Source organism: Vombatus ursinus, unplaced genomic scaffold, assembly GCF_900497805.2.
Source record: "Vombatus ursinus unplaced genomic scaffold, bare-nosed wombat genome assembly UNPS02014900.1, whole genome shotgun sequence".
Taxonomy (NCBI): Eukaryota; Metazoa; Chordata; class Mammalia; order Diprotodontia; family Vombatidae; genus Vombatus; species Vombatus ursinus.
In genome coordinates this window covers 364,245-377,429 of record NW_020954678.1, presented here as the reverse complement: position 1 = coordinate 377,429, position 13,185 = coordinate 364,245, and the positions used below count along the sequence as shown (strand labels likewise).

The 13,185-nt window shown below is 42.2% G+C and overlaps 1 protein-coding gene across 1 annotated transcript in view; it reads right to left on the bottom strand.

Moving 5' to 3' along the window:
- CFDP1 (craniofacial development protein 1) overlaps positions 1–13,185 on the bottom strand; it is a 133,042-nt gene that overhangs the window by 9,369 nt on the left and 110,488 nt on the right. The window contains exon 6 of the mRNA XM_027843248.1: positions 4,749–4,907. Within this exon, the coding sequence (XP_027699049.1) occupies positions 4,749–4,907 (159 nt within the window). The remainder of the gene's footprint in view (positions 1–4,748; positions 4,908–13,185) is intronic.

The window sequence follows — 13,185 nt, the reverse complement described above, 5'->3', positions numbered from 1 at the left end:
AACACTACCATGATAAGGTGATGTTGACCCATTACTGACTACTCTTATGTCCCAGTCATTCAAACAGTTCTGAATCTTGACTACGCCCCATCGGTATCTTGCCTATAAGAATGGCACTGGACACTCATTAAATGCTTTGCTTCTAATCTAAGAAAATGATTCATAGAAGGCTTTGCTTGGAGGTGTTTTGGGGTTACTCTCTTCTTCTTGGGCAACCCTGGACTCCTAATAGTTTTTTTATCTTTTGTTTTGTTTTGTTTAGTTAGTTTTCCAACGATCTGCTCTAGACAATCTGACGTCGGTGACCTTGCTTGAACCTCCTGGTACTGAGTCTGAGATCCTGACCCCTTTGGGAGACTCCTTTTCATTGATTTCCTGGGTAGGGGATGAGTCTAAGATACGTTCTGGGCTGGGATCTGGGCACTGAGTCAGTGCTCCTGCCCCCAAATGGCTCAGTGGCCTGCGGTTGAGTCCCAAATCCTCTCTGGGGTGCTCTGGGCCGCTGGGCTAGCTGTACAATGAGTTTGTGACCCTCGGCCTACTCCTGCTCCTACCCTGGTCACTTTCCTTTAGGTAGAATTTGTGATCTTGGGCTAGAAAGATGACCCGCTACAGTCTCTCCTTTGATCGCCTATCACTGCTGCATCCAACAAGCTTCTTTAGACTGCTGCTGGAGTAGCGGAGCCGTACTGCTTCCTCTTCCTCTACCATCTTGCTTGGTCTTCCCAGGCTCGCAATGTTCTTACGGAGATCAAGCGAGAGGACTCGCTGTAAAGGACTTTGTCGTTGTTTTTTCTACTGCTATTATTGTTATTCTCATTGTAATTAAGAGACCTGCAGAGCTGATAGGATACGTCAAATTTAGATTTTTCAGCAGGTCTCTTCTTTCCTTCTTCTGCCATGGCCCTATCGTCTTTCCCCCATCTATGAGAGGACTCCTTCTAATCTCTTACAGGTGTAGCTCCTAGAATGCTTTAAGAGCAAGCTAAGGCTGCAGAAGTACTCTAAAGCTTGATGGGAAATGGGCATGGAAGGCAGATAAAGGCCACAGAACCTGGAGGTCATCAGATCCGCATTTGAAACAGATGATCAGATCTATGGGACCATCGGGCCCTAAGTCCTTCAGGCTGAGGAGGAAGAAGAGCAGAGCACTGAAGGTCTATTTTATTAGTTGTTCACTAACTGAGTTATGTTGTTTTCCAATGCTTAAAGGACTCTCCATGGCACACATGACCCTTCTAATCTTGTTTTCTCTTTCTAGCTTACATTTTACTCATTATTCTTTGCTCATAGCTTTGCTCCTTACTTTTATGAGGCTTCTGTTAACTCTGGCATCCTGAACAAGGTTCACTGGACAAGCTCAACGCTAAAGCAGAGAGTGATAAAGTGGGGCCTGCTCTGTGTTAGAGACACTGGGAAAGAGGAGGAAGTGCCTGGGGCTCAGTAAAGCGGGAGGGTGGGTTTGGGAAATGAGGTCAAGAGGACCCCAAACACCTCTACACTGTGGCTATGGGGTAGATCTTTTGTCAATACACTCTCCATTCCTCCTCTTTCACAGAGGTATCATCTCAAATTCATCAAACTTTATTTCTTCACCTATTTTCAATCACAAGAAGAGAAATATGGAAAAGAAGTGACCCCTCCCTCCTTATGACAAGTAGAGCAACCACACTGTGGCAGGTTTACACCCAGCCACAAAGAAGAAAGTACTGCAGCTCATGGCACAGGACCGTTTTGTGATACCCCACAAAGACAAAACCAAAGGGTTAGAAAGAGTGTGTCCACGAGGGTCCAGCTGCAGCCCAACCTGAGTCCACAATGGCACAGATGAAAGAAGCTATGATTATGTGGCAACTCCTGTTCTAACTTTTAGGGTGGGGAGAAGCCAAGATGGCAGATCAGGAGCAGCCACCCTGCTGAACTCTCTCAATATTCCCCTCTAAAGAACATTAACGTAATGCCTCAAATAAAATTTTGGAGCAGCAGAGCCAACAAAAGGTTGGGGTGAGACATTTTACTGACCTAAGAAGACTTAAGAGGTCATGAGAAGTCTGTGACACTAGGTGGAAGCCTGTCTGGGGCCCATACAGGAGACTGAAGCATGAGCAGCAGCAGTAGCAGCTTCAGGAGCTCTCAGCACAGAGATGGTAAGGCGGCAGACAACTGGTCAGAAAGAGATTACAGGGGACCCTTTGCGGACACTGATTGGCAAACCTATTGCCCATAAGTAGTTCTAGGTCACAGTTCCAGGGCAAAAAAGGAACGTTAATGCTTGTGGCTGCAGGGGAACAGGGGCTCTTCCAGGGTAAAGACCAGGACAGCAGGAACCACACCTCTCCCAGGATCACACCACCTTGCAGGCAACAAAAACTTGTAGACTCCCAAAACTAACTCTGAAAACAGCAGCACAAAAGAAGCCTAAAGCTTGGGACAGTGCCTTGCCACCTTCAAGTGAGCACAGCCCAACTTTAAAATAAAATTGAAACTCAAGAAAGACCTGAAAAATAAGCAAATAACAAAAAAAGAATCTGACCATAAAAAGCTACTACAGTGTCAGAGAAGACCAAGACATAAACTTAGAAGAAAACAACAATGTGAAAACAGCTACCAAAAAAAAAAAGCTTTGAAGAATAATGCTATTTGGACCCAAGAGCAATAAGAATTCCTGGAAGAGTTAAAGAAAGAGATGAATGGCAGAGGGAAAATTGGGAAAAGAAATGAGTAGTGCAAGAAAATTATGAAAAGAGAATTAACAGCTTGGTAAAAAAGGCACAAAAAATACCGAAGAGAATACGAACTTAAAAAATAGAATTGGCCTAATGGTAAAAGAGGCACAAAAATCCACTGAAGAGAAGAGCTCCTTAAAAAGCAGAACAGGTCAAATGGAAAAAGGGGTACAAAAATCTCACTGAAGAAAATAATTCCTTAAAAATTAGAACCGGGCAAGTGGACGCTTATGACTCCATGAGATATAAAGAAATAATAAAACAAAGTCAAAAGAATGAAAAAAATAGAAGAAAATGTGAAATACCTCATCAGAAAAACAACTGATCTGGAAAACAGATCGAGGAGAGATAATTTAGAATTATTGGACTACCTGAAAATCATGATCAAGGAAAGAGCCTGGACATTGAATTTCAAGAAATTATCAAGGAAAATTGCCCCGATATCTTAGATCCAGAGGGTAAAATAGAAATTGAAAGAATATAAAGGCCTCATTTCTGAAATATATTCTGAGTTTAGAACTAAGCCAAATTTATAAAAATATGAGACATTCTCCAATTGATAAATGGTTAAAGGATATAAACAAGCAGTTTTCAGAAGAAGAAATCAAAGCCATGTCAGATGAAAAAAATGCTCTAAACCACTGTTGATTACTGTAATCAAATGCAAATTAAATGCATTTTATTATTAAATTTTATTTAATGCATTTTAATGCATTAAATGCAAACTAAATGCAAATTAAAACAACTCTGAAGTACCACCTCACACATGTTAGAAATGACAAATGCTTGAAGGGATGAGGGAAAAATAGGTACACCAATGATCTGCTATTGCAGTAGTAAACTGATCCACCCATTCTGGAGAACCATTTGGAACTATGTCCAAAGGGCTATAAAAATGTGCATACCTTTTGACCCAGCAATACCACTTCTAGGTCTGTATCCCAAAGATATCAAAGGAAAAGGACTTAAGTGTACAAAAATATTTATAGCAGCTCTTTTTATGGTGGCAAAGAGTTGGAAATTGAGGGGATGCCCATCAATTGGGGAATGGCTGAAGAAGCTGTGGCACATGATTGTGATGGGCTACAAGAAATGAGGAGGGGGACGGTTTCAGAAAGCATGGCAAAACCTCTATGAACTGATGCAAAGTGAAGTGAGAAGAACCAAGAGATCACTGTGCACCACAACAGCAACGTTTAATGATCGTCAACTGTGAGAGACTTGGCTATCTCATCAAGACAATGATGCATGACAAAAGGACTCATGATGAAAAAAATGCTATCTACCTCCAGAGAGAGCTGATGCGCTGAGCGCAAACTTGAGTGTAACCTTCTCACTTTCTTTGTCTTGCTTTTTTTTTTAAAACTATGGTTAATAAGGAATATAGTTGGTATGATTCCACATGTATAATTGATGTCATATTGCTCACCTTCTCAATGGGTGGGAGGAGGAGGAAGCAGGTAAGGTGAGAATTTGGAACTCAAATTTTAAGAATAAAAGAATGCTAAAAATGAATAGTAAATTGAAATATTTTTTAAAAAAATCCTTCCTCTGCTTTTGCCAGACCAACAGATACTAGAGGACCACATTCTCTCAGATAAGTAAATTATTCTCTTTAGGAGATGCTATTTATTTTACTGGGTCTATAATTATAGCCTGAGCAAAACAAACGGCACCCTAGTACCTTGAGAGAGTGTATGTGTCTCCTACCCACTGCCATCCCCCAACCCTGAGAACCTTTTAAAATAGCCTATTCTCCCAACAGAATCTGGCCCAGGACTTCATTAAGAAACAAAAAGCAGGGGCAGCTAGGTGGTGCTGTGGATAGAGCACCAGCCCTGGACTCAGGAAGACCTGAGTTCAAATGTGGCCTCAGACACATAACACTAGCTGTGTGACCTTGGGCAAGCCACTTAATCCCATCGCCTAATCAAATTAAAAAAAAAAAAAAACAAAACAGAAACAAAAAGCAATCACTGATTTCTCTTATCACGCTCTGAGCCAAGTCTGGCAGTCTCTTACCCCTCTTTTCCTCGATTATGGATAGCCAGCTCTTCACCAATGCCCTCCTCCTCCTTGAAGCTCTCCCAGTCCAGTTTGGATTTCTCTAAGGTGCTCATTTTCTGCTTCTTGGCTCCAATCTTCCCCAAAAGGCTGCTCATGCCACTTGGTCTTTTCAGCCTAAAGAAAAAGCCAACACAAAGAAGGTCCCAGTAAAGAAGCAAAGTCTCCTTGTCAACGCAACTCAAACACTTGTACAGATATTTGATCACGGACAGAGAATCACATCACTCTCTCCTAGGGTAGAAGAGATGAAAAGCAAATCTAGAATTCCAACAAGGTTTTCTTGTTTATAGCTGTGACTAACTCAAACAAGCTGGGGAAAGGAAATCACTTTTTCTTAAAAACAATGTGCTGGACTGTTCTTTGTAGCATCAGGTCAGAGCTTGTATCAGTTGTAGCTATAAATGAGGACTGAGGGTCGCAGGGGATACTTTTAGACACAAACAATGCCAAATTGCAACATGAAGGAACATTTGCAATTATTTTTTAAAAGTTCCTGAAATAATTTTCTCCTTGAGTTTTCCCTTTAGGTGAAAGATATTCCTAATTCTGAGAGTAGGGAATGCTCAGCTTCTGTTCTGCATGCTGATGATGCTATCATTTGCTGTAGGAGAAACACCAAATGCTTTCATTTGAGTACTGGCAGGCAGGATATTTTCTAGTCAAGTACAGCTGAAGCAAGGAAAAAAACCTATAACGCAATTAGATGGTAAAAATGGGAGAAATTCTGTACGGTCCTTGGCTTTGCAGCATCAGTGTATGAGTCATTTTTGTTCTGCATACGCTTAAAATGACATGCACCCAGAATTCAAGAATAAGAGAAAGGCAAAAATTGTTCTATGAAAGTGCTTCATAGGAAGAACCAAGAAAAAAATGTAAAGGGCAGGGGAAGATCTCCAAGGGCTTTTAAAGGTTCAGCCCCACTCCTGCAGGAATCCTTTCTAGTCCATCCTGTTGTTCCACCCTGGTCACTCTTTCATCTGTACCCCTCATTTTAATTAGATCTGGAAGCTGGAACAGATGGAGCTCTTGCCCATTTCTGCGGCTGCCTCCCCTCTACTTCTAACCTCTGCCCCCATTTTTCCTGTTACACTTGTTTTCCTCATTGCCCTCCCAGCCAGACTTACCATAACGGCCTCAGTTCCCTCTTGCATACAATATGTTTTCTCAAATTAAATTTTATTTTTTCAATAAATACAAATCTATTTTCTCTCCCTTCCATCCTTAACTGGAGGGGGCAAAAATGAAAAACAAAACCCTAATCTTACTACTTCTTTATCAGTTTCACTTCCAGGAGTTCAAAGGCAACTTCTGAGCTGGGTGACCTTGGGCATGTCACTTAACTGCTTCAGTGTCCTCAATTGTAAAATGGGACTGATAACAGCACCCACCTCCCAGGGTTGTTATGAGGATCAAATGAGATACTTCTTGTAAAACACTTAGCACAGTGCCTGGCACGCAGTAGGTACTTAATAAAGGCTTATTTCTTTCCTTCCTTGTGCCTAGATGAAGCAGAGTCCTTAAAGAATGGGGGAGGGGGGTGTCTTATATGTCATGCTCTGCTGACCACCGGTCCCCCCAACGTTTGCTTCACTCCTATGGTTTCGTCAGTGTTAGGAACTTCCAGTCTATAAACGCACCACCCCTCCTAAACCCTCACCCCGCTACCCCGGTGATGCAGATCCCCTGTACGTAATACCTGAGAGCTGCCTGCCGAACTCAGAGGTTGAGTCACTAGACTAGCTCACGGTACCCCAGTTTGAATATCCCACAGGCAGAGCTTGAACACAGGGGTCTCTAACTCCGAAGCTGGTTCTCTATCCATGACGCCATGACACCTCAATCAGAAAGCATTTTTTAAACACTTCTCCTATGCCAAACCCTGGGCTCAGTGCTGGGGATACAGAAACAAAAAAAAAAGTAACAATGATTTCAAGCAGCTTATATTCTCTGGGGGGAGAAAGTGAGTGCAAGTATGTATATAAGTGTATACTAAATAAATAGGAGGCAGTTAGAGAGAGAGATAGTGGGGATAGCAGCTGGGGAAGAGGGATAGAGAATTAGGAAAGGTCTCATGCAGAATGCGTGCTTGAGCTACAACTTAAAGGAAGGAAGGAAAGGAGTCTGTAAGGTGGAGGTCAGGAGGGAGTGCATACCATGGTCAAGTAGGGTCAGTGCAAGGTCAAGCACACAGGAGAGATGGAGTGCCATGTGTCAGGAAGCCAGGAGAGGCTGGTTTGGACGGACTCTAGAGTCCATGACTGACAGGGAGGAAAGTATAAGGAAAGGGCTAGGTTGTGAAGAGTTAAATGCCAAATGTAGGACTTTATATTTTAGCCTAGAGGATTTTAAATAGGGAAGCACCTGAGTTTATTGAGTAAGGGAGTGCCATGGTTAGACCTAGTCTTTCAGAAAAACCCCTTTGGCAGCAGTATGAAGAATGAAGAACGGAATGGAGAGAGGAGAGACTTGAGGCAAGGGCAATCAATTAGGGAGCCAGTGTAATGGTCTCAGCGAGAGTTGACGAGGACCTGAGCTAAGGTGGACGCCTCAGGAGTAGAGAAGGCGTTGGATTTGAAGTGTGGTGGAGGTAGGAATGGCCAGATGTAGGAACTGAATGGACACGTGGGATGGAAAAGAGTGAAGAGCAGAGCCACTGCCCAGCTTTTAAATCTGAGAGCCTAGAAGAAGGTGGTACCCTCAACAGAAATAAAGGAGAGGGTTGTCTGAAATGTCTAACAGGTAGGACGCATGAGAGTGTGCTCATTATGAATTAAGGGGCTGCTTGACATTTTCCTGTTCCATCCTTCCCACTAGATCTCCCCTTTCCAACTGGATGGCCGGGAGCTTTCCTTTGCCTTCTCAACAGTACTTACCATGGATCTTGCACACAGCAGATACTCAAATAGACGACTATGGGACTTGAGCTCATAGCTAATTAGATATATCAGAACCTGGGGATTCCTACGAGGCAAGTGAACCCCACTTTCGCCCTTTCTGCAAACTTCCTCTCATCCTGAAAGATTCTGCCAATTTATTCAGATTTCAACATGGCCACTCTACTCATTCATGCCCACACACAGCCTGAAGTTCCTCCAAAATCCACTGCACCTGCTAAGGAAATATCTTTTCAACAAATCACTTTGAAAAGCCCAGGAGAAAGTGATTTTGCTACAGAGCAGCGAGAAGGTTCCCAAGAAAGGGGAAAAAATAATCCTCCTTCATTCACCCTACAAACTTCACCTGTGAGACTGTACTTTTGGGGAAGGCTTCCAGATCTGTTTTCACTCGGTCATTAACATGGTTTATGCTTCCTTAATTTGCGAGTCTCCAAAGAAAAATAACCTACCATTTATTTGAAGCTAAATCAAGGAAGATGACATGTTTATAGGATCAGCCAGGAGACTTACAACGCGAATATCTCATTGTGACAAAGTGCTTGGCAGCTTCCTCTTAGAACATGGCACACTGGTCCCTTGGAGGTTTTTGTGCACTCTCTCCCTTCAAGATAAGCCCCAGATGTTAGGTTCCAGGTATATGATTCCTAGGTTCCAGCTCATGTAACTTCCCACCTTAAGTTTTCAGGGGGATGTAGAATCAAGTTTTACATATTTTACATTCTGGCTGCCTCAGTCTAGTAAGAGGACAGTTGTGACAAAGACATATGTCTATCTATTCCATCACATTTGGTGACAGTCATTTAAAGGGTATACTTTAAACATATTTCCCACTTTAAGCATACCACTCTGAGGTATCCTGCATAAAGAATAGGTTGAGGAATAGGATCTCATTTGTTCAATAATTGTGAGTGAATGGAAGGGAATAAATCATCATCGTTTTAAAAAAAGATGGCGAACTCTCTGCTTCCAATACCATTTATTAGCAGGAGAAATAAATGGTAATTGTGTTCAGTACATTAAAACTCTGAGCAGGGAACGAGGGCTCAGACTTTGAGTTTCTGCTAGTAAGAACTCGAGTAGTGCTGTGGCATCCCACTGACAAGACTGCTAACTTTTACTCAGTGATTGCCTTGGAAAAAATGGATTCCATCCATTGACAGCTCCTTCTGCTCCCCAATCCTACACTTGGAATGACCTCAGAATCACTCCCCGCCCTCTCCTCTTCTGCTTCAGTCTCTGAGAATGTGGTGGCCCTTCTTCCTGCATAGGTCAGGTGCTCTTCTGGTGCTCTAGAACTGCTTTGATTTGTTTGGTTTTTTGTTTGCTTGTTTTTGCTTTTTGGTGAGACAATGGGGTTAAGTCACTTGCCCAGGGTCACACTGCTAGTAAGTGTTAAGTGTCTGAGGTTGAACTCAGGCCCTACTGACTCCAAGGCTGGAGCTCTATTCACTGTGCCACCTAGCTGCCCCTAGAACTGCTCTTGACCTCACCCCCTCCTGCCTCTCCTAGGAGTCTGTCCCTTCAATCAACCCTCTCAATCATGACATTTCAATCTCTTCTTATTCACCGGTACTTTCCCTGATACTTATAAACATGCCCAGATCTTCCTCATTCTTAAAAAAAATCTTCACTGGAGCCTTCCATCATTTTGGGTTATGATGATCTATTTTCCATTTTTTCAAAACGAAACTACTAGAAAAAGCTGTTTAAGCAATATTGTAATGATGATCAACTGTGGAAAAACTTATCTACTTTGATTAATACAATGATCCAAGACAATTCCAAAGGACTCATGATGAAAAACACCATCTATCTTCAGAGAGAGAACTGATGAACTGAGTGCAAATTGAAGTATAATTTTTTAATTTTTATCTTTCTTGCTTTTTTGCAACATGTTTAACATAGAAATATGTTTTACATGATTTCACATACATAAATGATATCCTGCTTGCCTTCTCAATGGGTGGGGGAGGGGCTGGAGGGAAGGAGAGAATTTGGAACTCAAAATTAAAAAAAAAATTAATGCTAAAAATAAATAATACATTTAAAAAAAGAAAAGAAAAAGCTTTCTATACTTGTTGCCCCCACTTTCTCACCCTTGACCTACTTTTCAATCCCTTGCAATCTGGCTTCCATTGCCACCGCTTGGCTGAAATTGCTTTTCCAAAACCATCGCTGATCTTTTTTTTCTTGAATTTTTCTTTTTTTTTTTTTCCTTTTTAGGCAATTGGGGTTAAGTGACTTGCCCAGGGTCACACAGCTAGTGATTGTCAAGTGTTTGGTCTGAGGCCGGATTTGAACACGGGTCCTCCTGACTTCAGGGCCAGTGCTCTCTCCACTGCGCCACCTAGCTGCCCTTTGAATTTTTCTTGGTAGTTTTTGTAGTTAACATCCCATTGATTTCCAAGAATAGCCTTCTCTCTTCCACTCTGCTTCTTTATGAAGTGATTCCTTTTGACAAAGAACTTAGAGGCTGACAGTGCATGCAATGCTCCCCACTCACAGTTCCCAACCCCTGTCTGGCCTTCTTTAGCCTTCTGAAGAATGCCAACCACCAGAATAAAACAAACATGGGCTCCCAAACCACAAACAAACAAAACCCACCCAACGCTCCTAACAGATTTAGGAATTAAGAACAAGGTGCTAGTATCCCTTATTTGGTTAGGGCAAAGTTTGCTATTTCACTAGTCTGTTCTATTTCTTTTTAAGTCCTGTAGGCAAGGAAAATGATTTGTAGCAACATATTTATTTTAAATAAATGTCATTATAACAAAAAACAAACCAAAAAAATTAACAGTTGTAGGTTGTAAGGGAATTTTCCCCTGTTTGTTTACTTTGCTGTCTACTGATTTGCAGCATTGCCCAGACCCTACATTCCAACACAGTTATTTGCTGAAACAGCTCTGTATTGCTCCATGGTCCTTAGACATGTTCTGGCTCCTACTGTTTATACTATAAGTGGCACAAGACTGAGGAAAACAGTAATGATGTCAGGTGCTAAAAAACAATAACTTTACTGGTACAATAAGGGGTAGCTAGGTGGTGCAGTGCATAGAGAGTGGATAGGGCCTGGAGTCAGGAAGAGCTGAGTTCAAATCTAGTCTCCGACAATTACTAGCTAGGCAAGCCATTTAACCTCTATTTGCTTCAGTTCCTCATTTGTAAAATGGGAAAATACTGGAGAAGGAAATGGCCAACCATCAGAATATCTCTGCTAAGAAAACCCCACGGAAAAAGTCCACGGAGTCGGACACAACTGAACTACACAACAAGAACGCACTGTAAGGATGCTGAAGGTTATGGAATTTCCTTTACCAAATGTTTTTTAAAATGAAAGGAGACCTGTTTTAGATCCTCGACACACGGAGTATCATCGTTAGAAGGATGAGAAGACTAGTGACCAGAGGCTAAGTGACTTGTCCAATTCACAAGGCCAGTTAACAGCAAAGTCAACGTAGAGGCCAGTCTTCCTGACTCCCTGTCTAACGCGCTCTTTTCCCTACACAACACCACCTCCCCAGGCCTGCCTGACGCCACGAGGGAAAGGAGAGGACCTCTGAGGATCCCTTCTGGGCCCATGATTCTATAGTAGACGGTAACAGTGGGCTTGGCCCACTAAGGTGGGGTTTTCCTGACAAAAAAAGCTACCGTATATAGACAAACAGTACTCAAAGATTATTTTTAAGAGCAGGCTAACAAGGATAGGTATGAGTCATGGATATAGGCTAGATCATGAGATATTTTATTCAGCACTTATACTGTGCCTTCCTCAAGCACATGACATCAGATATATCAGTAGATGAATTGCCAGAAAGATAAAGAGTTTATTAAGCACTTACTACATGTCAGGCAATATGCTAAAACTACAAATATTAGTAAAAAGTATGTTAGTCCCTAATCTCAAGGAGCTTACATTCTAAAGGGAGAGCTGAAAGGGAGGGTGGGGAGGTCCCTGTGTTGAGACAAGTTCCAGAAGTAGTCCTGGCAGTCACGGGCTGAGCCAAGTTTGAAATGAGCATGTCTGTAGTGCGTGCTTCATCAAATGGAGGTTCAGTGGCAAACTCACTGCTGTTGGAAGACACCGTGGGGGTGGAGGTGCCAGTGTGAAGATGGCCAGAGGAGAACAGGCCCAGAAGCAGTCCTAAGAATCATAGGCCGAATCAGGTCTAGGGCCACTAAAATGCATATATTTAGAACAAAAATCTCTTGGCAAAGCAATGCAATCACCCGAGTGTTTGTCCTGTTTGTGTGGCAGAGTGGTTCCTTTTTTGTAGCACAAGATTCAAAGAACCCTCCCTAAGAGTCAACGCTAGGAGCTAGTCATTACTATCGTCCTCTCAAGATATTTCTCTGTATAGCATACTTATCTAGGAGAATAAAGAGTAAAACCCAAGCCAAAGCATCTGTCCCATTTTGAGAAAGTTCTTACATGATCCAATAAAGGTCCAAAGACTCTAGGGAGTGGATTGCTAGTCAACAAGAATTTTTTAAGTACCTTTTATGGGCCAGGTGCTGTTATACAAATACAAAGGTCTGGCAGTCTCTGCCGAGTGAAAGTCAGCCCAGGAGTAATGGGAAATTCTGGATAATGAATTTCCCTTTGTATCCAAAGATACAAAGGGAAACAATTCTAATGATGAGGAAAAACGGGATTTGTGTGATGAGAACGATGTAGATGCACAGGAAATTCATCAACCAATCTAGATTAAAAAACCAAAAGCCAAAAACATGCACAAAGGAAGCAAGGCCAGGTAACAGAATGACTGCTACAGTTCTGTAATTACAGTGTCAGAAACATTAAAGCTCAGAATGAGCAGATACTGGCAAGGGAAAGCCAAGGGCAACAAAAAGTTAAAAATGAGTTCTACTGGGAGAAAAAGGGGGATCAAAGAAGGAAGCAGGCTTTCGCTGGAGGTGCACGGGAAGATAACTGACAATGGACAGAAGGCAGAGCTGCCCAATTCTTAGGTGCTTCTGTTTTCTCTGCACAGCAGAATGACCTTTGCACCAGAAAGCAACAGAACAAAAGTGACTAACAGGGAGTTGACACCCAAGATAAGTAAGGGGAGAAAAGCATCCAGTTGCTCTTAATGAATTCAAGTCACTTGGCCCAGGTGACGACATCCTCAATTCCTGAAAGAGCTGACAGATAATATTACAGCCACTGTGATATTTGAAAAGTGACAGAAAAGGGGAGAGGTCCCCTACAAGATCCAAGAAGGGCAAATGAACGAATTTTTAAATAAAGGAGAAGAGTGCCAGTAATATCCTGCAAGTTTGACTTTGATTAGTGCTAAACTCTAGAATGATGAACATTGAGCAAAGGAAGCAGTTACGACAAAAAGCCAGCAGGTTTCACCAAGAAGAGCTCATGCCAGATTCACCTCATTACCTTTTTTGATAGGATTAATAAACTAGGTAGATGGGGGAAATGCTGTGGATATAGCTGACCTAGATTGTAGAGAAGTTTTTGACAAAATACTTCCTATTCTTCT